This window comes from Piliocolobus tephrosceles, chromosome 21, assembly GCF_002776525.5.
Source record: "Piliocolobus tephrosceles isolate RC106 chromosome 21, ASM277652v3, whole genome shotgun sequence".
NCBI classification, from domain to species: Eukaryota; Metazoa; Chordata; class Mammalia; order Primates; family Cercopithecidae; genus Piliocolobus; species Piliocolobus tephrosceles.
The window spans coordinates 36,167,694-36,194,029 of record NC_045454.1 but is presented as its reverse complement, the minus strand read 5'-3'; the positions used below and the strand labels follow the sequence as shown (position 1 = coordinate 36,194,029).

Here is a 26,336-nt window from a genome sequence, read left to right as displayed (position 1 = left end):
GAGCCAGTCGGGGTTGTTAAAGTGGAAGCTCCCTACTTCAGCCCCAGAAGCTGGTGCCGGGGGAAGGATGATGTGAATGTTTTTGTTTTACCCCTTCTGTTGAATGTTTACAAACGCAAACTTGAGTTCTAATGAAGAATTGCATTTCCCTAAAAAAATAAATAAATAAAACAAAGCATGTCCACTCGAGGGCCAATTCCTAACTTGCTGTCCCAAAACCACCCTTGCGACTGAAGGACATGAAATAATCTTGAAGGTGGGATACTGGGCATGTCGTGGAGGCCCTGATTTTCAGGACCAGTCATCCAGAAGAACTCAAGACAACACAGGCCTTCCAACTGGCCCCCTTCATAGAAAACGGAGGCTTCAACTGCAAAACAGGGTTACTGTTTAAGTATCAAACAAGATTATCACATAAAAATAGCTACAGTGCTACGGTAGTGTATAAAGTGCTCAAGTGTCCTGAATGTAACCACGAGTCACCACAAGTCCCTCCCTGAACGAGAGACACAGGGCGGGACTTCTCCCTGGCTGCTTCAAGAAAAGTCTTCCTTTGGGTTGATGAACGTGGCCTGAGTAGGGGCTGATGAGGCACCCAGGTTGTCGTCCTCAGACAGGGGCGTGTCCTTGGGTGCTCCCCGAGATTCTCTGCAGGCACCATCTTGATTGAAATACCACTGGCTGGGGGGCGCCATGCCCTGGGTCTCTTCCCAGACTTCCTGGTTTGCCAAGGCTGCCTCTTTGCTCACCTCTGCGGAGAGTTCCAGCACCTGGCTGAAGCTCCTGTTGAGGACGGGAGAAAGAACAGCTTTCACCGAGGTGAAGCGCACGCATGTGGTGAACGAGGGGCTGCCACGTGGGGAGGCAGATTTTCACACGGCCCACATGCTCGGTGGGAAAGGAGCAGCAAAGAAGATCTGTCTGAAAAGACGCAATCAGGGAAACCCCCCAAGAACAGCACCAGGCACAAAAGGAGAGACTCATTCATCCAAGAAATGTTCACAGAGCTCCATGCTGTGCTGCTGCTGTGGCGGGAGTATCTGTCCCCTCCCAAACTCCCGTTAAAAAATTAATGCCCTGGCCGGGCGAGGTGGGATTAAAGTGCTGTAATGACAGAATTTTGGGAGGCCGAGGCAGGCAGATAGCTTGAGGCCAGAGAGTTCAGGCAGAGAGTTCGAGACCAGCCTGGGCAACATGGTAAAACCACATCTGTACAAAAAAAATTTAAAAAGCTGGGTGCAGTGGCTGACGTCTGTAATCCCAGCACTTTGGGAGTCCGAGGCGGGCGGATCGCCTGAGGTCAGGAGTTCAAGACCAGCCTGGCCAACATGGTGAAACTGTCTCTACTAAAAATAGAAAAATTAGCCAGGCGTGGTGGAACGCACCTGTAATCTCAGCTACTGGGGAAGCTGAGGCAGGAGAATCGCTTGAACCCAGGAGACGGAGGTTGGAGTGAGCCAAAGATCGCACCACTGGCACTCCAGCCTGGGCGACAGAGTGAGACTCTGTCTCAAAAAAAAATTAGCCGGGTGCAGTGGTGCACACCTGTAGTCCCAGCTGCTTGGGAGGCTGGGGTGGGACGATCGCTTGAGCCTTGGAGGCAGAGGTTGCAGCGAACTGAGATCACGTACTGCACTCCAGCCTAAGCAATGAAAATGAAACCCTATCTCAATAATAATAATAATTCCCAATGCGGCAGCAGCGAGAGATGGGCCCTTTAAGACGTGACTGGGTCAATCAGGGTTCTGCCGTTCATGGGTGAATGAGTCATCCCGGGAGTGGGACTGTGGCTTTATAACCCTTTGATGTCTCCTGAATTGATCCATGGCCACCCACAGGAGAAAGAAATGCCACAGTGGCTGGCAGCTGTTTTGCATAAGTCCTTTTCCAATATTTTAAGCACTCGGAAAAAAATTTAGCATTGTAAAAAAGAGAAAAGATAGTCTTATGGAAGAGGTGGAGAAAAGCGTGTGGTTAGAAATCTCCTGGGGGAGGTAAAAAAAAAAAAAAAGGGGGGGTCTTGATGGGTTTTGGGGGTCTGGACCCACAAGGATATGTGCTCTGTGAAAGCCACGGCACAGTCCTTTAAGATCTGGGCCATTTCTATCAATCAGAAGTTCAAAAAACATCCTCCTGGGACCTTACCCCGGAAGGCGTTGAAAACACCAACACGGCTGATGTGAGGGCACCTGTGCTGCTGGGTTACTTTGAGGATGTGAATGACAGGTGACACCCTTTCTCCTCGAGCTGCTTGAGAACTTCCATGGATTTTTTTTTTTTTTTTTTTCTGAGACAGGGTCTTACTCTATTGCTCAGGCTGTAGTGCAGTGGCATGACCACAGCTCATTATAGCCTTGACCTCCCCAGGCTCAGATGATTCTCCCACCTCTGCTTCCTGAGTAGCTGGGACCACAGGCATGCACCACTGTGCCTGACTAATGTTTGTATTTTTTAAATAGAGCGGCCTGACGTGGTGGCTCGTGCCTGTAATCCCAGCACCCTGGGCAGCCGAGGTAGGCAGATCACTTGAGGTCAGGAGTCTGAGACCAGCCTGACCTACATGGTGAAACCCTGTCTCTACTAAACACACAAAATTAGCAGGGCGTGGTGGCAGGCACCTGTAATCCCAGTTACTTGGGAGGCTGAGGCAGGAGAATCGCTTGAACCTGGGAGGTGGAGATTGCAGTGAGCCAAAATCGTGACACTGCACTCCAGCCCGGGCAACTCTGCCTCAAAATAAATAAATAAATAATAGCGACAAGGTCTCACCATGTTGCCCAGGCTGGTCTTGAACTCTCGGCCTCAAGTGATCCTCCCGCCTTGGCCTCCCAAAGTGCTGGGATGACAGGCGTGAGCCAGTGCGCCCGGCCCTTCCATGGATTTTTCCAAGTGGGCAATGAGCTCTTTTGCTCTTCTCTTGCCCCTGCTCTGCTTGAGTCTTACACCCTGTGAATCTAGGACCCGTCTTATAGCATATTTGATCCTCACTTCACCTAGAATCCCCATTCGCTCAAAAACGACTGAGAAGTGGGCTAGAAAAGGGAAGTTAGCTGGGTGTGGTGGGACACACCTGCAGTCCCAGCTACTGAAGAGGCTGTGGCGGGAGGATCACTTGAGCCCAGGAGTTTGAGGCTGCAGTGAGCTGAGATCTGCCACTGCACTCCAGCCTGGGCAACAGAGCGAGAACCTGTCTCAAAAAAAAAAAAAAAAGGCAAGGGAAGGCAAGGCAGGTGCTCTTGGAGATTTTGTTATCCACAATATGGATGACAATGACACCTGCTGGCCATTCTCATATCGTGCAACGTCTGGGAAAAGAGCAGCTTGCTCAAGGGGCTGAACCTCCTCTGAACTCTAAGAGGAAATGCGCACCACCCCAACAGGGCAGCCACCAACAGTCCTGAGCAAACAGGCTGCCACGTCTTTCTTAAAGCATTTTCCGAGGTACCTTCGGAGCTCAAGGTCCTTTTTCTCTGTCACGTCCTTGAGTTCGCTCAGTAAGTCCAGCACCTGCACGTTTTCTTCTGAATCGCCAATGTCAAGCGCTGCCAGGAGGTGCTGAGTGGTCACCAGTTCACGCTGCAGGGCATCTGGAGGGGAAGAGGGATGGTGGGCGATGGATGGCAAGGTGCCCCACGCAAGACACGCAGGAGTGGAGTGGCCAACAGCCTTCTCTCACGATGCTCGGCTATCGTGCTGGAACCGTGGAGAGCGCACAGGGAAGAAGCGGAAGCCAAGGAAGACATTCGTGCCTTCTCCGTCCCGTGCTCTGAGATTGTGGGACAGGCACATCTACCATCCAGGAGGACATTGGAACAGAACTGAAATGTCACTCTGGGATCCTCAACAGAAACCAATGCATATGTGAAAAAGGCTGTGCTGTGCCAGGGAGAATGCCTGAGGCCTCCCAGCCAGACCACGAGCAACGGAAAAACAGTCCTTGTTCCCTGCGCCACTGAGCAGAGGGATGCCTGCAACTGCGGGACCTGTGTCACCCGCACTAGGACAACACGCCCCCTTCCCCGACACACGTCACATCAAGGCCAGTCGTACATGAGTCATGTTTCGGGAGCCTTTTAAGCGCGGTATCAGCCAGCCTTTCTCCCTCCAGCTGTGGACCGAATTATGCCCTCCCCAAAACGTACATTTCACTCCAACCCTCCACTCCCAGTGAGTGACCTTACCCGGTAACAGGATCTTTGTGGATGGGGTGGAGTTAAGATGGGTGGGCCTAATCCAGGGACTGGTGTCCTCATCAGATGCGGGAAATGTCTTTTTTTTTTGGTTTTTGAGACAGAGTCTGGCTCTGTTGCCCAGGCTGGAGTACAGTGGCGCAATCTCGGCTCACTGCAACCTCCGCCTCCCGGGTTCAAGTGATTCTCCTGCCTCAGCCTCCCAAGTCGCTGGGATTACAGGCACCTGCCACCACAACTGGACAATTTTTTTTGGATTTTTAGTAGAGACGGGCTTTCACCATCTTGGCCAGGATGGTCCTGAACTCCTGACCTCGTAATCCCCTGCCTCAGCCTCGCAAAGTGCTGGGATAACAGGCGTGAGCCACCATGCTGAGCCTGATGCAGGAAATTTCAATAACAAGACAGCCAGGGAGGAGGCCACGTGAAGACGGGCAGAGAATGGAGGGACGCAGCCAGAGCCAAGGAACGCCAAGGGATGACGGCAGCCACCAGCAGGTGGGGGAGACACAGGATGGGCTCACCCGACAGCCCCTGGAGGGAGCCAATCCCATTAACGCCTTGACTTCAGACTTCTGGCTGAAATCAAGACTCCCAGAACTGGGAGAGAATATCTCTGTTGTTTCAAACCACCCATTCTGTAGTCACTTGGTATGATAGCCCCAGAAAACTCAACACGGTCCCTAGGCCAGTTCCCAGCAACTACCTAAGAGACTGAGCGTTTTCTGAGTTACAGATGTGGAGGTGACCGCAGTTATAAAATCAGAAACCTGGCCGGGCGGGGGGCTTACGCCTATTCAGGAACCCAGTGCTTTGGGAGGCCAAGGTGGGAGATCACTTGAGTCCAGCAGTTCTAGATCAGCCTGGGCAACATAGCCAGACCTCATCTCTACAAAAACATAAACAATAATTAGCCAGGTGTGCCAGGCACAGCGACTCATACCTGTAATCCCAGCACTTTGGGAGGCCATGGCAGGCGGATCACCCGAGGTCAGGAGTTTAAGACCAGCCTGACCAACATGGAGAAACCTCGTCTCTATCAAAAATACAAAATTAGCCAAGCACAGTGGCGCGTGCCTGTAATCCCAGCTACTCAGGAGGCTGAGGCAGGAGAATCACCTGAACCCGGGAGGCGGAGGATGCAGAGAGCCAGGATTGCGCCATTGCACTCCAGCCTGGGCAACAAGAGTGAAACTCCGTTTCAAAAAGAAATTTTAGCCAAGTGCAGTGGTGGATGCCTGAAGCACTAGGGAGGCTACTACTCAGGAAGCTGAGGTGGGAGGATCTGAGCAGAGCCTGAGAGGTTCGAGGCTACAGTGAGCTATGATTGCTCTACTGCACTCCAGCCTGGGCAACTACGCAAGAAGATTCCACCTCCAAAAAAAAAAAAAGAACAATGGCAGGCCATGGAGACTCATGTCTATAATCCTAGCACTCTGGGAAGCCAAGGTGGGAGGACTGCTTGAACTCGAGTTCAAGTCCAGCCTTGGCAACATAGTGAAATCCCGTCTCTACAGAAAAAAAAAAAAAAAATTAGCCAGGTTTGGTGGTACACACGTGTACTCCCAGCTACTTAGAAGACTGAGGTGGGAGATCACTTAAACCCAGGAAGCAGAGGTTGCAGTAAGCTGAGATTGTGCCACTGCACTCCAGCCTGAGCGAGACGCTGTCTTTGGGAAGATTGTTCTGAAGAGAATTTAAGATGCAGCGTGGCAGTTTTTTCACACTTGCCAAAGTTTTCAAGTTAGAGATTAGGTAGGAATCCTATGCCTGAAAGGGACCTCACTGCTCTGCTGAGGGGGAAAGCCAGGGTGCGGCTGGTGGTCTTGTCACCCTGCGACCACTAAGGCACATTTGTTAGGCGCAGGACTCAGGAGACTACAGGTCGTCCCTGTAAAATGCCTTTCGGCAGGACAGATCACTGTGAATCCCACTGCCCAAGGTTCAAATCCCAGTGTGGTGACTTACTCAGGGCAAGACCCTGCAGGAACCACAGCCTGACCAGCCCTCCCCATCCTCTGCCTTAGATGGGGAAGAGGACACTTGTGGTGATGACGTCAGGCCCACGGAGAGCACCCACACACACTCCTCACCCCGCCTGCTGCACACGCACTGGGATGTCCCGTTTCCTACCTAAAAGCTGCTGCCCGTCTCCCTCCAGGTGGATGGACCTCACGGGCAGCTCGTGCCTGGTGGTGTCCAGGGCCGTGGCGAACGTCCTGTATTGCTCCTTGAAGCGTGTGGCCACTGCCTCGAAGGGACTGAGCATGTCGATCTGTAAGCAGAAGGGATAATGGGGGGAGACCCTGGAGTCCCCTCTCTGGAAGCTTAACGGATTGTGCAGGATTAAGATACAGCACCGTTCTTCGTGACCCCCGAGGGGCTCAGAGCTCAGGAAGTTTCCAAGGGTGTGGTGAGCTCTCCCCAAGAGAGCCAAGTGGATGGTACAGCGGCCCAGGCCCCTTCCTGAGAACGCACGTCTGCTTTCCAGTGGTTCTAGGCTTAGGCCCTAAGCTGGGCCCACCTGCTTTACAGCACTGCGCCTAAACGTCTGCCTTCCACAAAGGCATTCCCGGCACGGCCCACTCCCGTCCCAAACACGCTGTCTGGGTCTTCATGGGGGTTTGAAATGATATACAGTTGACCCTTGAGCAACACGGGAGTTTGGGGCATCAACTCCTGTGCAGTCAAAAATCCATATATAACTTTTGACTTCCCCTGAATTTACTGATAGCAACTGTTGACTGAAACCTTACTGATTAACATTCAATAAACATGTAAATAGATTAGCATCTATACACACACACCACACACATACCATACACACACACCACATATACACACACACACACACACACACACACATATTTTGAGACATAGTCTTGTTCTGTCTCCCAGGCTGGTGTATAGTGGCGCAATCTCGGCTCACTGCAACCTCCGCCTCCCGGGTTCCAGCGATTCTCGTGCCTCAGTCTCCCAAGTAGCTGGGTTACAGGCACGCATCACCATGCCCAGATAACTTTTTGTATTTTTAGTAGAGACGCGGTTTCACCATGTTGGCTAGGCTGGTCTCGAACTCCTGACCTCAAGAAATCCACCCGCCTCAGCCTCCCAAAGTGCTGGAATTACAGGCGTGAGCCACTGCACATATATATTTTTTACAGACAGATCTTACTGTGTTGCCCAGGCTGGAGTGCTGTGGAGTGATCATAGCTCACTGTAGCCTCCACCTCCCAGGGTCAAGCAAACCTCTTGTCTCAGCTTCCCAAGTAGCTGGGACTATAGGCATATGCCACCACACTTGGCTAACTTTTAATTTTTATAGAGATTGGCCAGACGTGGTGGCTCACACCTACAATCCCAGCACTTTCAGAGGCTGAGGAGAGCAGATCACTTGAGGTCAGGAGTTTGAGACCAGCCTGGCCAACATGGCAAAACCCTGTCTGTACTAAAAATACAAAATGTAGCTGGGCATGGTGGTGCATGCCTGTAGTCCCAGCTACTCAGGAAGCGCAGGTATGAGAGTCACTTGAACCTGGGAGGCGGAGGTTGCAGTGAGCTGAGATCGCGCCACTGTACAGCCTGGGTAACAGAGCAAGACTCCATCTCAAAAAAAAAAAATTTTTTTTTTTTTTTGTAGAGATTGGGTGTCACTATGTTGCCCATGCTGGGACAGATATGTATGTATTCATGACATGCCTAACTTTTTCTTAATTTTTTTAGTATTTCTAGGCTATGAGGTTCAGCTGAGTTTCTTCAAATTGTCACAAATCTCTAAAACTTTTTCCAATATATTTATTGAAAAAAATCTGCATGTAAGGAGAACCTCACACTCAAATTCATGTTTGTTGTTTGAGGGTCAACTGGGTTTGTCTTTTTTTCATCCATTTTGAGCTCCCTAAGGTCAGAGACCCTGTACTCAGTCCAGGGACCCTGTACTCAGTCCAAGGTCTAGCTGCAGGGGTGCTCACACGAAAATTTTGGATGTTAGGGGTTGAGCTGTATCTCCCCAAATTCATACCTGACGTTCCCACCCCTAGTACCTTGGAATGTGCCCTTATTTGAAAATAGGGACTTTATCAGGGTCATTAAATTAACATGAGGTGATCGGGGGGTTTTGTGAGGGGTGCTAATCCAACGCGACTGGTGTTTTGTGGGGAAAGGGGGACACAGACACACACAGGGGGAAGGACATGTGAACAGACAGAGAAGACAACCATTCACAGGCCAAAGACAGGGCCAGGAGAGATTCTCCCTCGCAGGCCTCAGACAGAGCCGACCTCCAACACCTCAATCTCAGTCTTTCAGCTTCCGGAACCATAGGACAATAAATTCCTGTTGTTTTGCCCATGCAGACTGGGGGACTCTGTTCCAGCAACCACAGGAAACTCACCCAGTGGGTGGGGAGCCCACCCCTGCCTACCAGCCCTTTCCGGGTTCCAGGGGTTCGTTCCTGTCCTTCTCCCACACGGACACCGCTGACCACACAGCACTAGGAGTGGTGTGCCTCCCACCAGCACCCTGACCCTCCAGGGGGGTCCCAGAGCGCGTCGTCCTGTTGCTGCCATGATCATTGGGTGCTCAGGAAGTCTCTGCACAAGGGCGTAGAAGCTGCGTGCCCTCCCTTACTGGTTCACACTTCACTTCGTAACCTCATCCTCTAAAAGCGTCACCACAGACCAACACTAGGACCACAGCAAGTGTGGCATTAAAAGCCTGACACAGAGTGAGAAGCCAGTGAGCAATCACACCCTATTACGAATGCTACCCGAAACAGTGGAGATGGGACAGATTCACAGGGAACACTCACTGGTCACAGAGTGTCACTTACAACTGACCTGGGCATCTAGGACATCTGCCAGCTCCCGCTTCCTCTGAGAGAGGAGAAGCCTGCGCTTCAGCTCATGGGCCTTTTTCTGTAGCTTCTCCTTCTCCTTACACATTATTAATAAATTCTTTTCTGCCCTTCTTTCAAACTCAGCAAGGTTGTTCTCCATCTGTTAAATGTGAAAGAAAAGCTCAGGCAGGTGGGGCCTCCCTCCCCATGGCGAAGGGAGGCCACCCTTCCATCCATGGCACACGTGAACGAGGAACTGTTTTCACCTTTACGGATAGTAGCGTCAGCAGTAGTGTCTGAGACTCCATCATTTCCATCGCTTCAGATAAATCCTTAAGAAAAGAAAAAGACCCTCTCAATTCCTGATGAAGTGGTATAAATCCAGCTCTTTTCCCAGCAGGGGCAGAACTCTGGCTTGTGTGGATTTTCTGTATTCAGTTTGATATTTGGTAGTTCTCTACTGTAGTGGGTCTATTGCTTCTATTTTCTTTTGTTTGGTTTTCTCCGGTGCTCTGAGATGAGAGAGGGAGGTCCACAACCTTCCTTCCCCTGGCATCTGGCAGGTGAAGAGACAGCGGCAGCTGGGTAGTCAAGGACAAGCTGAGGATACCCACCAATTTGGTGCTGCACCAGGACCAGAATGCAGTCTCCCCACCTGCTGGTCCCCCACCCACCAGTCTAGTCCTCACCTTAGTGAGACCACAGCCTAGCCGTCCTCCCACCAAGGGACAGAGCCTGGCACTGTGCCTTTCCTAGCACAGCGTGAGCACAGAGAAGTCCCCTGTCTCATTTTTTACATGGTTCCACATTGGTATCCACTACTGAATGTGTACTCGGGGAAATGTACACTCTACAAACGATCTAAGAACATTTGTGGTCTTGATTTTTGTCCTAAAGGGCATGGCTGTCTCATCTGTTCTTGGATCCGTGGGCACTCGGCACCTGGTTCAGAGTGGATATCTAAATCACATCTATGCAGCCCGTCTGTGGCTGCCCTCTTGTTTCAAACACTTACTGGGCTCTTTTTCCGAGGGGCAGAAAATGATGTCGACTCGGGTTTCTTTGCTATTGTTTTTGCTAACTGTGGCGTTTTTCTGATGATGCTTTTGTCTAAGATAAAGCACAGCATTTTTAATGGTGAGTAGCGTATCTAGACGGTCCCTGGTTGCCATTTTTTTAAATGATGGGTTTATCGGGATGTAACCTCATCATAAATTGAGGAGTATATGGACTTATAACAGTCCAGCTTAAAGTTGTTCAACTTTGCAAGGGGCAAAAGGCAAGTTTAATATCCTTTACCAAGGTATTAAGTACATTTTTGCTGTACAATATTTTCAACTTACAATGGGTTTGTTGGATGTAACCCCATCATAGGCCAAGGGGCAACCGTACTTTGGAAGCCCACTGAGACCTACTGCAACCCCCAGTGAGTGACAGAAGGGGCAAAACAAATGATTTACCATTAATGGCAGAGAGATCCAGGTCAGGTGGAGCCGTGCCATGCCCTTCCAGCAACGTGGACTGCAGGTCACCCTTTCCGACCCCACTGCTATCTGCTGTTAAGAAAAGAATCCCCAAAAGTCAGCACAGTCAAGAGACACTCTCCATTGAAGCCAGGAAACGAGGCCGTGTTTTTGAACAATACCACTTGCTTCTAAAAACCCAATTTTGTCCAAGGTGGAAAGGCAAAAAAAAAAAAAAAACCTGTGGAAATTCCCAGCCATCACCTTCACCTTGACTCTATTTTTAAAGTACCACTAGAAGAGAGAGACATTCTGTATAACCAAAGAGACGCAAATAAGCCTTTCTGCTAGTTTACAGGATGCTAAGGGTGGGATACGATGCCATACTCCCATTCTACCCTCTACTCTCTTCCCATCTTTTTTGTTTTGAGATGGAGTTTCACTCTTGTCAGCCAGGCTGGAGTGCGATGGTACGATCTCAGCTCACTGCAACCTCCGCCTCCCGGGTTCAAGAGATTCTCCTGCCTCAGCCTCCCAAGTAGCTGGGATTACAGGCACCCGCCACCACGCTCGGCTAATTTTTGTATTTTTAGTAGAGACGGGGTTTCACCATGTTGGCCAGGCTGGTCTCGAACTCCTGACCTCAGGTGATCCACCCACCTCAGCCTCCCAAAGTGTTGTGATTACAGGCATGAGCCACCACACTCAGCCAAGTAATCTTTCCATCTTTTTTCTGTAGCTTCTGGACTGTTTGTCTTCCCTGGGAGTTCCCTTCATCTTTTAACCTATATTCTAAACTGTAAAATTAAGCCTTACACTGTCTAAGATGGGCACTGGCATACAGCATGCTACCATTATACAAGAGCCCAGGAGTGCTGCAAACGCCAACAGATGGCATGTACAATACGCTGTTGTGTTAGGAACTAAGCATGAGACTATTCAATGAACAACTATGCAGCTGAGGAAATGAATGACCTGGAAATGAAAAGAGGAAGGTCACCGCAACTGTAGGGTACAACAAAACAATCATTTGTGTTGAAATTCTTAATCTGGAAAGATCAGCAAAAATCTATTGAGAGCACACGCCCTCAGTGCACAGACTGGGAGCCTGGGGTGAGGAGGTGGTAATTTTTTTTTTTTTTTTTTTTGAGACAGAGTCTTGCTCTGTCACCCAGGCTGGAGTACAGTGGCACAATCTAGGTTTACTGCAACCTCTGCCTCCCGGGCTCAAGCAATCCTCCCACTTCAGCCTCCTGGGTAACTGAGAATACAGGCGAGTGCCACGACGCCCACATAATTTATTTTTTTGTATTTTTAGTAGAGATAGGGTTTCACCATGTTGTCCAGGTTGATCTTGAACTCCTGGGCTCAAGGGATCTACCCGCCTCATCCTCCTAAAGTGCTGGCTGGGATTATAGGCGTGAGCCACCACACCCAGCTAGAGGTGGTAACTTTTTATTGCTATTGCTTTTGCCCTGGAATATTTTATCACCAGCATGTATAGCATTTGAACTAAGAAAATTAATTTTCTACAAAGCCATACAATGGAACTCAAACAAGCAGTCCTTTGAAATCATTATGGTGAGGTTTAAATTAAGGTTTCTTAGCCATGGCTTTGCGAGCACGTGGGGCTGGATCCTTCCTTGCTCTGGTGGGGGTGTCCTGTGCATCGTAGGACATTTGAGTGGCCTCCCTGGCCTCCACCCACCAGATGCTAGTAAAACCCCTTCCCCCAGATATGACAACCAAACACATCTCCAGACACTGCCAAAGAGTCCCCTGGGGGTCAGAATCACCCTTGAGTGAGAACTGGTTTTAAGGTGTAGCAGGTCCAGTCTCTGGTCCCCTGACCACACCAGCATTCCCAGCTTCATGCATGGCCTTCGACCCAATTAGATGGGGAAAAACTAGCAGGCTGGCTCCAGTGAGGCTGCTTCTCAACCACGCCTGGGAAGGGCATAGTGCGAATTCTCACAAACATCTACACCAGGAATGGCAAATTGTAGCTCATAGGTCAAATCCAGCCTGCTTCCTTTGCTTGTAAGTAGTTTTACTGGCACATAGCTATACTTGTTCCTCTATGTCTGGACTGGGGCTGTTTTTAATGTTATAAACAGCAGAGTTGAGTCTTTTTGTTGTTGTTGAGACAGAGTCTCGCTTGGTTGCCCAGGCTGGAATGCAATGGAGCAATCTCGGCTCACTGCAACCTCCACCTTCCAGGTTCAAGTGATTCGCCTGCCTCAGTCCCGCACCCTCACCTCAAGTAGCTGGGATTATAGGCATGTGCTACCACGCCCAGTTAATTTTTGTATTTTTAGTAGAAATGGGGTTTCACTATGTTGGCCAGGTTGGTCTCGAACTCCCAACCTCAGGATGAGTCCTCACAGCCTCTCTAAGAGTCTTGCTCTCAGAGCACCAGAAGGAAAACAGTAATGTAGACAAGAAACTGATGTCACAAAGCAGTACCATGATGAATGTGGCTTTTATCTGGGGCCACACAGGGAAGAAGTGATCTCCCCTTTTCTCCGCATCCCTGCGCACCTCCCCACATCCCCCCGGTCTGTCCTTACACGCCAACTCTTTGCTCACTGCTTCTGACCTTTTCCAGAAAGGAAAGAGGGAACTTTAACTTAGCACCCATGGAGACAAAATGTACTGCCGCGCTCATCGCCGCCCGAGGACCAGGGCTGTTTCGCACCTTTGCTTTTCTGGAGCAGGCTGGATTTCCTTCCACCTTCAGACATCTTCCCTCGGGTCTGTGACCCATCTCCTGCAGGAGCCTGTTATGGGAACACATGACACTCAGAGGACGAGACATCCTCCCTTCACAACAAGGGGCCCTGATGTGGTCTGCACTGTGTTTCGTAACTGCTCTTACTTTGAGGCAGGGGAGACATTTAAAGAGGTTTGAAATTTTACCTCATATATACAGGACAAACAACTTTTGTCAAAATGTAGATGCTCACTTGCAGAGAACATAGGAAACTACCAAAAGGTTTGCTGGTGATTCTTGACATGGCAGATTACAGATGACTGATTTTTTTCTAGACACATTTCAGTATTTGCTAGTTTTCGAGAGAGAACATATAACTTTGGTCATCAGGAAAAACAAAGTTTTTACACATACATTGTCAAAAATATTTTTTTTAAGTAACACACGGAACACTGCCCTTCTAATAACCAAAAGCAAAACGAAAACCTTATAAAACGCAAGGGGCAGGTGCAGTGGCCACGGCCAGGGTCCCAGCTACTTAGGAGGCTGAGTTGGGAGGATCGCTCAGGCCCAGGGGTTTGAGGCTGCAGTGAGCTATGATCACACCACTGCACCCCAGCCTGGGAGACAGAGCGAGACCAGAGCAAGGACATGACGATGCACAGACACCACTCTCATTCAGTATCACAGTGGAGGTCCTCAAATAAGAAGTAAAAGGCAAACAGGTTGGAAAGGAAAAGTAAAACTCTTGTTTTCACAGACGTAATTTTTCATGTAGAAAATCCCCAAACATCTTCAAAACTGCTATTAAAATTAGTAAGTAAGTTTCACAAGAGTTTTCTTTCAATTTTGTGTGTGAACTTGACTGGATATGGGGTGCCCCAGACTGAACATTTTTGGGTGTGCCTGTGTTTACTAATGAGATCAGCATTTGAATTGGTGGATGCAATAAACTGCCCTCCCCAGTGTGTATGGGCACCATCCAATCCCTTGAGGGCCTGAATACAACAAAACAGTGGAAGGAGGAGAAATTCATGCCTTTTGCTTCCTGCTTGCCTGGTTGAGCTGAGACATCTTACCCCATCTCCTCCTGCCCTCAAACTGGGACTTACACCGTTGGCTCCCCTGGTCTCAGGCCTTCAGACTCACACCGAACTAAACCACCAACCTTCCTGGCTCTCTAGCTTGCAGACAGCAGATCCTGGGATTTCTCAGTCTCCATAATCACACGAGCCAATCCCGCGTAAAAAAAAAAAAAAAAAAAAGCCAATCCCCCTTTTATATATTTATATCCTTTCATAAGCATCTCTGATTGATTCTGTTTCTCTGAAAAGAACTCTAATACAGCAAGGGTGCAGGACGCAGGGTCAATATGTAAAAGTTCACATCTCTAGCAATGAAGTAGCAATGAACAGGTTTGGAGACTGAAATTAAAAGAGAGTACCATATACAATGGCACTAAACACCAAATGCTTAGCTATAAACCCAATAAAATATGTGTAAGATCTATAATCTGGAAGCTACAAAACAAAGTTGAAAGAAATCCAGGAAGATCTAAATATAAATGGAGAAGCATACCATGTTCATGGATTGAAAGACTCGATGTTATTAAGAAGGCATTCTCCCTGATTTATGGATTCAATGTAATCAAAATCCAGCAGATATTTTTCTAGAAAATGACAATTCTAAAATCTCTATGGAAAGCCAAAGGAACCAGAAGAGACTAAATAGTCTTGGAAAAGCATAGTGGGAGGTCTCACATTACCTGATCTCATGACTTAGTGCAAAGCTACACTAACCTCAGTAGTGTGAAACTAGCATAAAGATGCATACATAGAACAATGGAAAAGAACAGAGCCTAGACACGATGCCCACATATATGGTCAACTGGTATTTGACACAGATGATGAGAAAATACAACGGGAAAAAGGAAAATCATTTCAATAAATGGGATAGAAACAACTGAACACCCATACATGAAAAAATGAACTTTGATTTAAACATCACACCATACACAAAAACTAACTCACAGACTTAAAAGTAAAACCTAAACCACAAAACTCCAAAACAAAGAAAACAGGAGAAAATCTGTGATCTTGGATTAGGTGGAGATATCTTGGATAAGACTCCAAAAGTACAATCCACAAATGGGGAAAGTGATCAACTGGGCTTCACCAAAATCGACAACTTCTGCCTCTTAAATTAAAACACTTAACAGCATGAAAAGACAAGCCAGACTAGAAGAGAATATTTGCAAAGCACCACAAAGAGCTGGTATCCAGAATATAGAAAGCACCCTCAAAATTCAATAATAAGAAAACAACCCAATTTAAAACTGGACAAAAGATCTCAACAGACACATCAGCAAAGATACAGGAATGGCAAATAAGCACATGAAAAGATGCTCAGTATCATCGGCTATTATGAAAACACAAATGAAAACCAGAATGAAGTATCACTTCACACCCACAAGACTGGCTAGAATGTGAAAGTAACAACTTGTACTCTTCATCTATGTGCCTGGTGGGAACATAAAGGCGGCGCAGCCACTGTGGAACACAGGTAGTTTCTTGTTACCATTATATAGAGACAGATGTTTTCATGTACAATTCACGGCTTGTAACTCCTATAAGCCCTTGTCACAGTAAGCAGGATCTCTCTGACCTCCCACACTCCCTTCACCTGCCAGAGAGGGTCCTGCCTCACACCCTAGACGAAAAAATGCAACAGAGGCCAAGAAGAATCTGAACAGACAGTCCTTGCTGGGTTTAGAGCATATCCTTTTTGACCAATCTCATTTCCACAGGGCTGTCCATGCTTCAATCATGCCTAAGTCATGAAGACTCCATAAAAATCCAAAAGGAGCTGGGCGTGGTGGCACGTGCCTGTAATCCCAGCACTTTGGAAGGCCGAAGTGGGCAGATCACGAGATCAGGAGTTCAAGACCAGCCTGACCAACATGGAGCAACATCGTTTCTACTAAAAATACAAAATTAGCTGGGCATGGTGGCGTGTGCCTATAATCCCAGCTACTCGAGAGGCTGAGGCAAAATAGCTTGAACCCAGGAGGCGGAGGTTGCAGTGAGCCAAGATCGCACCACTGCATTCCAGCTTGGGCAACAAAGTGAGACTCCATCTCAAAAATAAAATTAAAAAAAAAAAAAAAAAAACACAAAAGGACAGAGCTTGGAGAGATTTCAGATCAGATAGCTGAACACGTGGAGATTCCTAAAGGGTAGTATGCCTGAACAGGCCATGGAAGCTCTGTGCGCCTTCCCCCATATCTCACCCTACACATCTCTTATCTTAAAAAAAAAAAAAAAAAGAGACAGGATGTCACTGTCACTCAAGATGGAGTGCAGTGACTCACTGCAGACTTAACCTCCTGGGCTCAAACAATCTTCCTGCCTCAGCCTCCTGAGTAGCTGGGACTATAAGCACCCACCACTACACCCAGCTATTTTTATTTTTTTGTAGAGATAGGGTCTTGCTATGTTGCCCAGGCTGACCTCAAACTGTTAGGCTCAAGCAATCTTCTCACCTTGACCTCCCAAAGTGCTGGGATTACAAGCCTAAGTCACCATGCCCAGCCACTTGGCTATTGAAAAAAAAATTTTTTTCAGAGACAGGGTCTTGCCCATGCTAGTCTGGAACTCTTGGCCTCAAATAATCCTCTCATTTCAACCTCCCAAATTGCTGGGATTTCAGGCATGAGCCACCACACTCGGCTCCATCTGTATCTTTTGTAATATCCTTTATAATAAACTGGTAAACCTAAGAGTTTCCTTGAGTTCTGTGAGTCACTCCTGCAAATTAACTGAACCCAAAGAGGGGGGTCATGGGAACCCCAACTTGAACTTGGTCAGAAGTTCTAGTGGCAGAAGAGGGGCAGTCTTGGGGACTGAGCCCTCACCCTATAGGTTCTGATGCTATTTCCAGGTAGAGTGTGTCAGAATTGAACTGGAAGACACCCAGCTGGTGGCTGCTGCTTGCTGGTGGGGGAACCTTCCCTCCTACCGGTCACAGAAGTCCTGTGTTGACTGTTGTTGAGTGGGAGAGCAGGAAACACAGTCCGAGTTTTTCTACGAGCCAGCAATCCTCATTTTTTACATGGTTCCACATTTTATTTCTCTTGGGAGAAATAAAAACACGTCTACACAAAAAACCGCACAAGAATGTTTACGGAGGCTTTATTCATAATCACCAAGACAGGAAATCAAGTGACTGCCTGTCAATCAATGAACAGATGAACACACTGTGGTCCATCCACTTGATGGAATACTATTCGGCCATAAGAAGGAACCAGGCCAGGCATGGCGGCTCATGCCTGGAATCCCAGCATTTTGGGAGGCTGAGGCAGGTGGATCACTTGAGGCCAGGAGTTCGAGACCAGCCTGGCCAACATGCCAAAACCCTGTCTCTACTAAAAATACAAAAATTAACCAGGTGGGGTGGCACACACCTGTAATGTCAGCTACTCTGGAGGCTGAGGCAGGAGAATGGCTTGAATTCAGAAGGCAGAGGTTGCAGTGAGCTGAGATCGCACCATGGCACTCCAGCCTGGCTGACAGAGCGAGACTCCATCTCAAAAAAAAAACAAAAAAAAAAAGGAAGAACCTACCTGCAATACATGCAACAACAGAGGAACTTGAAAGGCACTCTGTTAAGTGTCAGGAGTCAGAGGCAAGGGCTGCAAACTGTGATGCCACAGATATGACCTTCTAAAAAAGGCAAAACTGCAGATTCAGAAAGCCAATCTGTGGTTGCCTGGCGGTGGAAGAGGGGCTGGTCCTATCAGAGCACAAGGGGATTTAGGGATGACTCATTCTGTAGCTTGATTATAGAGGCGGTTCCATGACTGTCTATGTCTGTCAAAACAGGCAGGACCCTATGCTGAAAAGAGAGATGCTGACTCCATGTAAATGATACCTTGATTTTAAAAATGGGAGGAAAAACCAGAAAAGATCTAAAGGGCTAAAATGTTACAGCACGCAGACACACAGGGGCGCTGTAACCAAGTCTTGGTGACAACATGAAAATTTGGAGTGTGAAGACTGTGACTCTTTGTTGAAAATTGCTCTGAGAAGAATATCTGTTTGTGCAAAGGTATCCTCTTTTCTCAAGCCAAATCTTAAGTCACAGGGTCAAGAACCCACCAGCCAACCAGAGCGGAAGACAGGCAGTGGGAATTTGACTTAATTTTATCATAAACCAAGATTTGGAAAGCAGAGGGAAGAATCCAACCTTGACTTCACTGAAAGAAAATATCTAATTGTATAATCTACTGATTGTTCACACCAACTCTCACACAAAGCACCTTCTCACGTGGTTAAATATCTTTCATGCCATTAGTTTCAATGGTTTCATAGTATTTCATGGTGTGCCTACACGATAGTTCACTAAACTCTTCCTCCAATTCAGAGTGATCAAGGCATGTCATTTTTCCCATAGTTTTTCTCTAAAAATCTGTAGCTGTTTTTTTTTTTTTAACTCTCTTTTTTTTTTAAGACAGGGGACAGGGTCTTGCTCTGTCGCCAAGGCTGGAGTGCCGTGGTGTACTCTCAGCTCACTGCAACCTCCGCCTCCCAGGTTCAAGAGATTGTCCTGCCTCAGCCTCCTGAGTAGCTGGGATTACAGGCGCACGCCACTGCGCCCGGCTCATTTTTGTAGTTTCAGTTGAGACAGGGTTTCGCCATGTTGGCCAGGCTGGTCTCGAACTCCTGGCCTCAAGTGATCCGCCCGCCTCGGCCTCCCAAAGTAGCTGCTTTTTTAAATACCAGCAAGACACCAAGAAGTGTGTGCTGGGCACTCGAGAAGACAGCTTCAGAATCCAGAAAGCAAATTAACTGGGTTGAAAGGCAAGAACAGCCTGGGCGCAAGGGTTCACGCTTGTAATCCCAACACTTTGGGAGGCCAAGACGGGAGGATTACTTGAGCTCAGGAGCTCAAGACAAGCCTGGGCAACATAGGGAGACCCCGTCTCTACAAAAACGTTTAAAAATTAGCTGGTGTGGTAGCACACGCCTTTGGTCCCAGCTACTCAGAAGGCTCAGGTGAGAAGATGGCTTGAGCCTGGGAGGTTGAGGCTGCAGTGAGCCGTGATCACACCACTGCACTCCAGCCTGGATGACAGAGAGAGACCTTGTCTCCAAAACAAAAACAAAAAAAAGGGTAAGAACAATATTATGTTTCAATGGCGATCACAGCTTCGTAAAAGAGATGCTTATAGCCATAAGCCGCCGATGACAGAGACTCACAATTGGCAGCATGAAGGGCTGATGGTCTCAAAAGCACCTGGGTGAAGACCCCAAAATGCTTCCTTCAGGACCAGGTTGTAACCGCCTCCCATGACTAGTTTCAGAATCCCAGTTACTCAGAACCACGCTCAGATCTGCTGCAAACGGAAGGTGGGTGCGGCCTTACCTTTTGGGTTGTCTTCTTTTCATACTGCAGATAACGGGACTCAATCACTCTTCCACCTGCAGAGACACACTGTTGGTGCACAACAAAACTATAAAGGACCGAAGGCCCCACACACCCAGACCCCACGCCCCAGAGACCCACATGCCAGGGGCCCTCCCCACTCAGTGACCAGAACAGAGGTCACCACTCCTCCTGCTTGCCTCTGATCACATCCTTCAGCAGCCTCGAGCATGCATAGGACGCCTACTGTATGCAAGTCCCAAGCCATCTGTGGAGTCGCAGAGTTCCTGAGGAACTAAGATCAAGGAACACCCCCCAAGGTCAAAGCTGCAAGTGCACTCAGGCAAGGGGGAGGGAAAGAAGAAAGAGCTTTCAGCCTCCAGGTGGCTTACTCCTTCCTCCCAGCTCATGTGACCCCAACGGCCCCTTCCCCCGCCTGCGTGTGTCTAGGACTCACTCCTGGTACTATCTTTTACTCCCCCCGCCCCTTACTCAGTTTGGGACCCCCTGCCCTGAGACATGCCCAACACCCAGGCCTTCTTCAGAGCCAAATGCCTGGTGACAGCCCGACCCCACGTCTCCTGCCAGGGCTACTCCTGGGAGCATGGCTGTGGATAAACAAATGCCACCTGTCACCTCAGCTTCTGGGAGTAGGAGTCTGGACTGGATCTGGTTGGTTCCGTTCTGTCCCCCAGCCCTCTCCCCGACCGGACACCCCCCCAAAAAACCTGTTCCTCCCACCTCCTACGCCTGGCCCAACCCTCAGTCTCAGCCAGTGACCTGTTTCCTCCTTCATTGGAAAGACAGAAGTGGCCCCAGGAGACCCTCCAGCCACTACAACCAGTCACCTCTAGTCCGGAGGGTTGCATCCCCCTGGCCCTGTGAATGGACCTCTGTGCTCCCAGGTAAAGCGCCCCCATACTGGGCGCTAAAACCCAGCCCTCACTTCCACAAGGAAACTCCCTGCAACTCCCACCTCCCTGCCTCAGTCCCCATAGCTCCTCTCTCCACCAGATGCCTTCCCCCATTTCTCCCATCCCCTCAACAGCAAACACTCCAGAGTTCTTTACTCACCAGCTCCTCTTCCTCTTCTTTCTTCTTCCCTTGAATCCCACCCCCCACAGTCCAGCTTGCAGACACACCACTGAACCAGAACACCTTTGGACAAGACCACTGTGACCTCCCTTGCTCCTGAGCCCAGCGGTCCATTCTCAGTCCTGGCCATCTGAGCCACCAGGCACAACCATTGCTCGCTCCCTCCTTCCTGAAACCTTCCATCAGCCTCCAGCCGCCCTTCAGGGCTGAGACAGGCTGGCGTGCTGGGTCCATGGGCTCAGGAAGCCTGAGTGCCTCCGGGAAACTTCTGAGCCCGGTGCCACCAGCAACTTGCCTCTACCCTTATCACTTTCTCACCTCTCACGTGCTCTATTTGGCTGCTCTGCTGCGTGGACTCCCTTGCTGTGCATCCCCCTGCAGGCACCTCCCTCTCTCAAGGCTCTGCTCAGTTCAGACCACAGCACGCCTGCCCCTGCCTGCCATTTTGTCACAGTATCTGCTAGCGCACCCCACAGCCTCCTTATGGTTCTCATGCAATGCCCACCTCCCCCCAGAGCCCCAGGGGCCCGGGATTTTTGTCTCCTTTGCGTGCTGCTATGTTCCACCACCTGGCACGGGGTAGGCACTCAAGAATATGTCAAATGAATGATTCTAGGCCAGGCGCAGTGGCTCACGCCTGTAATCCCAGCACTTTGGGAGGCCGAGGCAGGCAGATCACCTGAGGTCAGGAGTTCGAGACCAGCCTGGCCAACATGGAGAAACCCCGTCTCTACTAAAACTACAAAAATTAGACAGGCGTGATGGCACATGCCTGTAATCCCAGCTATTTGGGAGGCTGAGGCAGGAGAATCGCTGGAACCTGAGAGGCGGAGGCTGCAGTGAGCCGAGATTGTGCCACTGTACTCCAGCCTGGCGACAGAGTGAGACTCTGTCTCATTTAAAAAAAAAAAAAAAAAAGAATACTTCGGCATTGTATCAGTGCCATAGAGCTCAGAGGTTTGCCTTTGTACTGAAGAGACCCAGGGAGAGCGACATGCTCAATGTCACACAGCTTGAGAATTCCGTCAAGTGAGATTGCGACTTCAACCATATCTTTGCGCCAGTTGATTCTTCTGTTGAGGACTGGGGCTGCAGCTGCTACCTTGAGAGGAAAGGAGGTGCCCTCAGAGTTAACAAGGATCCTGCAGTCAGCCAAAGGGCTGGGCTGTCAATCTGGGCAGCCTCAGGGCAGGAATGCGCCATGCCTGCAGAGCGAGCGTGGGTACAGGTGGCTGCCCAGCAGATATGGACAACTGGGAGGCCATTCTCATGATACAGGTCTCTAAGGGCTGAGGCCAGGACCAGGTGGGGTCCCAGGGACAGAACCAAGCCACATAAAGAGTCTCCCCCTGGATGGTGATCGAACACTGAGAGAAAGGATATCCCCAGTTCCCAGCAGAGAGACCATCCAGCCCGGGTCTTTCTAGTAGTATCAGCAAACAGTTTTGCTCAACAAGAAGGATCTCAGGCTTGGGCTGCCTTGGACGGTAGGGAAAGAAAAGCACTTTCAAGTTTCCAGAAAACCAGGATACAACTGTTTGTTTCAAACAGGCTGGCCAGGCACGGTGGCTCACGCCTGTAATCCCAGCACTTTGGGAGGCCGAGGTGGACGGATCACTTGAGATCAGAAGTTTGATACCAGCCTGGCCAAAATGGTGAAACCCTGTCTCTACTAAAAACACAAAAATGAGCCAGGGTGGTGGCGCGCACCTGTAATCCCAGCTATTCAGGAGGCTGAGGCAGAGAATCGCTTGAACCTGGGAGGCGGGAGCTGCAGTGAACCAAGATTGCACCACTGCACTCTAGCCTGGGTGACAGAGCGAGACTCCATCTCAAAAAAATAAACAGACAAATAAACAAACAGGCTGAATTTTCCACAGAAGCAATGTTATAAAGAAGGATACAATTCTTGTCCAAGAATGAGGTAGCTCATAAATATACCAGGTGTCATATGCGAGATTAACATGCGATGTTTAGAACTTGGGAATAAGTGGTCAGGAAATAAAAAGACAACTCACCCAGCGATGCTGAAACACTCAAACCTTGCCTCACTTGGAAATAAAATCCTGCTCTAAGCTCGCTGAATTGGGCCCTGCAACACTGCATACACTGAGAAAATACCTCATTGTATCATTGTCTTGACCTCCAGCGATGCACTCTAGAATCTACCATGCAAGCCGAGCATTTCCTTTGTTTTTTGACATAGAGTTTTGCTCATCACCCAGGCTGGAGTGCAGTGGCGCGGTCGTGGCTCACAGCAACCTCCACTTCCCAGGCTCAAGCCATTCTCCAGCCTCAGCCTCCTGAGTAGCTGGGATTACAGGCACCTACCACCATGCCCAGATAATTTTTGTATTTTTAGTAGAGATGGGATTTCACCATGTTGGTCAGGCTGGCCTCGAACTCTTGACCTCGTGATCCACCCGCCTCGGCCTCCCAAAGTGCTGGGATACAGGCGTGAGCCACCATGTCCAGCCACATTTCCTTTTTTTTTTGTTTTGAGACAGTCTCACTCCATCGCCCAGGCTGGAGTGCAGCAGTGTGATCCTGGCTTGTAGGGGAGGCTGTTAACGGTGACCCCAGACCAATAGGTGGAAATCAGATGTACAGGCACCCCTCATGAGACTGACAACGCTTACGCAGTGGGAATTTAGAGTTTGATTTTAGGCCGGGGGCAGTGGTTAATGCCTATAATCCCAACACTTTGGGAGGCGGAGGCAGGAGGATCACTTGAGGTTAGGAGTTCGAGACCAGCCTGGGCAACAGAGCAAGACCCTGTCTCAAAAAAAAGACAAGAGTTTGATTCTAGATAATGATCTCCATGGTCTCTACACCCACGCTTCCAGGAGACATGTCCTGGACACAGCCCATGACCCCCATGGCCGCAAGGGAAGCCGCTGCTCAAAATGACCACCACCGTTCCTGACACAGCCCTCGCCGCAGGGCTGGGACGGCCAAATCCACAATCCCCAGACGTGTGACTACAAGGAAGTAAAGCCATAGGCCCCCTTTTCCGGCCTGTTTTTTCCTTCCTCCAAAAGCACGTAATGAAAAAAGAAAACCATGTTCCTTAAAGAGATCCTGACACTGCTCACCTTGAACTCTTTTCTCCTTCTTCTTGGCGCTGCTAGGATTGGTGGGGCCGGTTGCAGGCTTCCTGCAAGAGAAGAGAGACAGGTCTTGTTCATCTCACTGCCCAAGAAGCACAGGGAAGCCGGCGAGGTGCCTCTGCTAGTTGAAGCTCAGATAGCCCAGTCCAAGGGTTGCCTGAGGACAATTTCAGTGAGGCTGGGCTACCTCAACAGGAAGAGAGACAAAAGGAGTAGCCAGCCCTAGTCACCTGGGCAAGAAGGCATAGGTGAACATCTGAACTGAGAAGAGAGGAGGGTAATGAGAGCTCCGTGGGAGAGATCGCAGGAGATCTCAAATTATCCCTGGGTTCATTCATTCACCAGACATTGATGCACCTACTGTATACCAGTAGAGACACAGTGGTGAACAAAACACAGAGCTCCTTCAAAGAAAGGGAAGATCAACATCTTGATAGACAGGTACTAGGAGTGGTCCTGGCAGGTACCTCACTTTGGGAGGCTGAGGCAGGTGGATCACAAGGTCAGGAGATCCAGACCATCCTGGCTAACACGGTGAAACCCCATCTCTATTAAACATACAAAAATGAGCCGGGGTGGTGGCAGGCACCTGTAGTCCCAGCTACTTGGGAGGCTGACACAGGCTGCAGGGAGTGTCAGAGGTTGCGGTGAGCCGAGATCACGCCATTGCACTCCAGCCAGGGCAACAGAGTGAGACTCCATCTCAGTAAATAAATAAATAAAAATAAAAATAAAAATAGAATGATGCCTGATGTAATAGGAAAGAAGGAACCCTGAGATAGGAATCGCTGACTCATCAGCCATGGGGGTGCAGGAGAGGGAGAGTCTGGGATGACTAGGGGTTTCAGGGTTTCAGCCTGATCTAGTGGAAAGAGAAGGGATCCAGGAACAGACACCAGCAACACAGGAGGGGCAAGTAGTAGGGGGGGGGCAAGTGAAGGGGCAGGGCCACACCCAGGGCACCGTAACTCCTGCTCCCATCATCAAGGGCGGCTCCACTGGTCCCAGCGGCCACCTCCTCTGAAGCGGGCTCCCAGGACCCCAAAGTGAGACCCAGGCAATGCTGGGGACACTTCCAGGCCACCGTGGGGAGAGGCAACTTAGTAAATGTTCGCCAGGTGCCAGGAGTTGTGGTCGCCCACAGGCTCCTCCTAACCCGACAGCTTCCTAACTGTTCACACTTGCTTTTTCCTCCTTTTTCCTCGCTGCAAAACAAAGACACACAGGTCTCACATAGGTCACCCCCGGGGCAGTCTCAGAGCCAAAAAAAGAGACAAGAGCACAGATTCCCTCTGGGGACTGAGCTAGCGCTGTGGCCTCAAACCGAATGGGCTCCTAGGTGAACCTGCTTCGATCTGAGGGGGATCCCTACAACCTGTGCGAGCCTCAGGTACACCTGTACCTGGGAAGTGCTACTGTCAATCTATCGGTTACGGCCAAGGGGCGGTGGAGTGATTCCTCTTGCTGTCCAATTTCACTTCAGTTTGCACCTGGCACGATCAACACTGGCAGAATTAACAAAACTAGACAAATACAGCCTCAGGATCATTCATGCCTAGCTCTGGGTCACTATTCAACTTCTTTCTTGCTCATGGTGTGTTACCCTAGGCAAGTCACTTCCCCTCCCTGGGTCTCCATCATCTCCCCAGTAAACTGGGAGCACAGAATAAAGCGCATGGGAGGATTAAAGGGGACACTTTGGTCGCCCACCACTTGTTCATCTCATAACGGTAATTCCAAGAGCGACATCACAGTAAAGACCCAGGTGCCGATCTAAGCGCGTTTCAGCCTCACACGACGCCTATGAGGTTGAGCTGCGTCATCGGTCCCATTTCGTAGCGGAGGAAGCGAGGCACCGGGCGGTCAGGCTGCTTGCCCGAGGTCGCCCCGCGTCCCACCCGAGGACGCGGAACTCGGGGCCGGTCGGGTGTCCGCGCTCCGGAGCATGCGCAGAGGCAGCACACCATCGGGGTGTTCAGGGGCCCGCACGGTTCCTGGCGGGGTCGAACCCGAACTTACCCCGAGGGTCCCCACTCCCCAACTCCGCTGCCCATCCTCTCTAGCCCTCTGGCGTCTACAAATCCAGACCTGCGGGCGCCTCAACTCACCCAGCGCCGCGCCCCGAGGAATCCGCCATTTTCCCGCCTTCCACCTCAAGGCCCGACCCGCCGGCTTTTCAAAGCCGGACCCGCCCACTTGCTTGCGGGTGGGACCATTTGTGGAGCCTCAGAGGGGTGGCTGCGAGGCGTGAGGACTCGTGGCTGTTGTGCCTCTCCAGGGCTGAGCTCAGAGCAACCGGGGGACAGATTTCCTGTATGTCTCAGAGGGGTGGCCCGACGCGTGCTTGCATTGCCTGTCTTCCCCTCGCGCTTGGTCTCGCCCACCATAGGCGGTAGGGGGTTGTGGTGGTGGGTGGGGCCTGAGCTGTCGGAAAGTAGGGGCGGGGCTTTTCGCGATGTCCCGCCCCCTAGGCGCGCTGGCGTCACGCCCCCGTCCCCGCCCCTC

The 26,336-nt window shown here is 49.9% G+C and overlaps 1 protein-coding gene across 3 annotated transcripts; it reads right to left on the bottom strand.

The window, feature by feature from the left end:
- Nucleotides 1–365: 365 nt before the first annotated feature.
- On the bottom strand, nucleotides 366–26,137 carry HAUS8 (HAUS augmin like complex subunit 8). Of its 3 annotated transcripts, none has more exons than XM_023229768.1 (11): nucleotides 25,940–26,137; nucleotides 23,817–23,878; nucleotides 19,627–19,682; nucleotides 13,189–13,270; nucleotides 10,488–10,580; nucleotides 10,043–10,137; nucleotides 9,294–9,359; nucleotides 9,029–9,187; nucleotides 6,324–6,465; nucleotides 3,446–3,587; nucleotides 366–783 (listed from the first exon to the last, which is right to left on the bottom strand). In XM_023229768.1, the coding sequence occupies exons 1-11, from the start codon at nucleotides 25,966–25,968 to the stop codon at nucleotides 537–539; spliced, it is 1,173 nt and encodes a 390-aa protein (XP_023085536.1). In that variant the 5' UTR covers nucleotides 25,969–26,137; the 3' UTR covers nucleotides 366–536. The 3 variants fall into 3 exon arrangements, with proteins under 3 accessions (XP_023085536.1, XP_023085535.1, XP_023085537.1); XM_023229767.2 differs by having other exon boundaries at nucleotides 10,488–10,583; nucleotides 25,940–26,136; XM_023229769.2 differs by having other exon boundaries at nucleotides 10,488–10,583; nucleotides 19,627–19,695; nucleotides 25,940–26,134.
- Between the last annotated feature and the right edge of the window lie 199 nt (nucleotides 26,138–26,336).

Excerpts from the sequence above, each read along its gene's own strand:
- HAUS8 (XM_023229767.2), bottom strand. The coding sequence starts at position 25,968 with ATGGCGGATTCCTCGGGGCGCGGCGCTGG. Across the intron at positions 13,271-19,626 it reads AAAAGAAGACAACCCAAAAG|GCTCCTGCAGGAGATGGGTC; the intron begins GTAAGGCCGCAC and ends TTCCCATAACAG. Across the intron at positions 9,188-9,293 it reads TGACGCTACTATCCGTAAAG|ATGGAGAACAACCTTGCTGA; the intron begins GTGAAAACAGTT and ends CACATTTAACAG.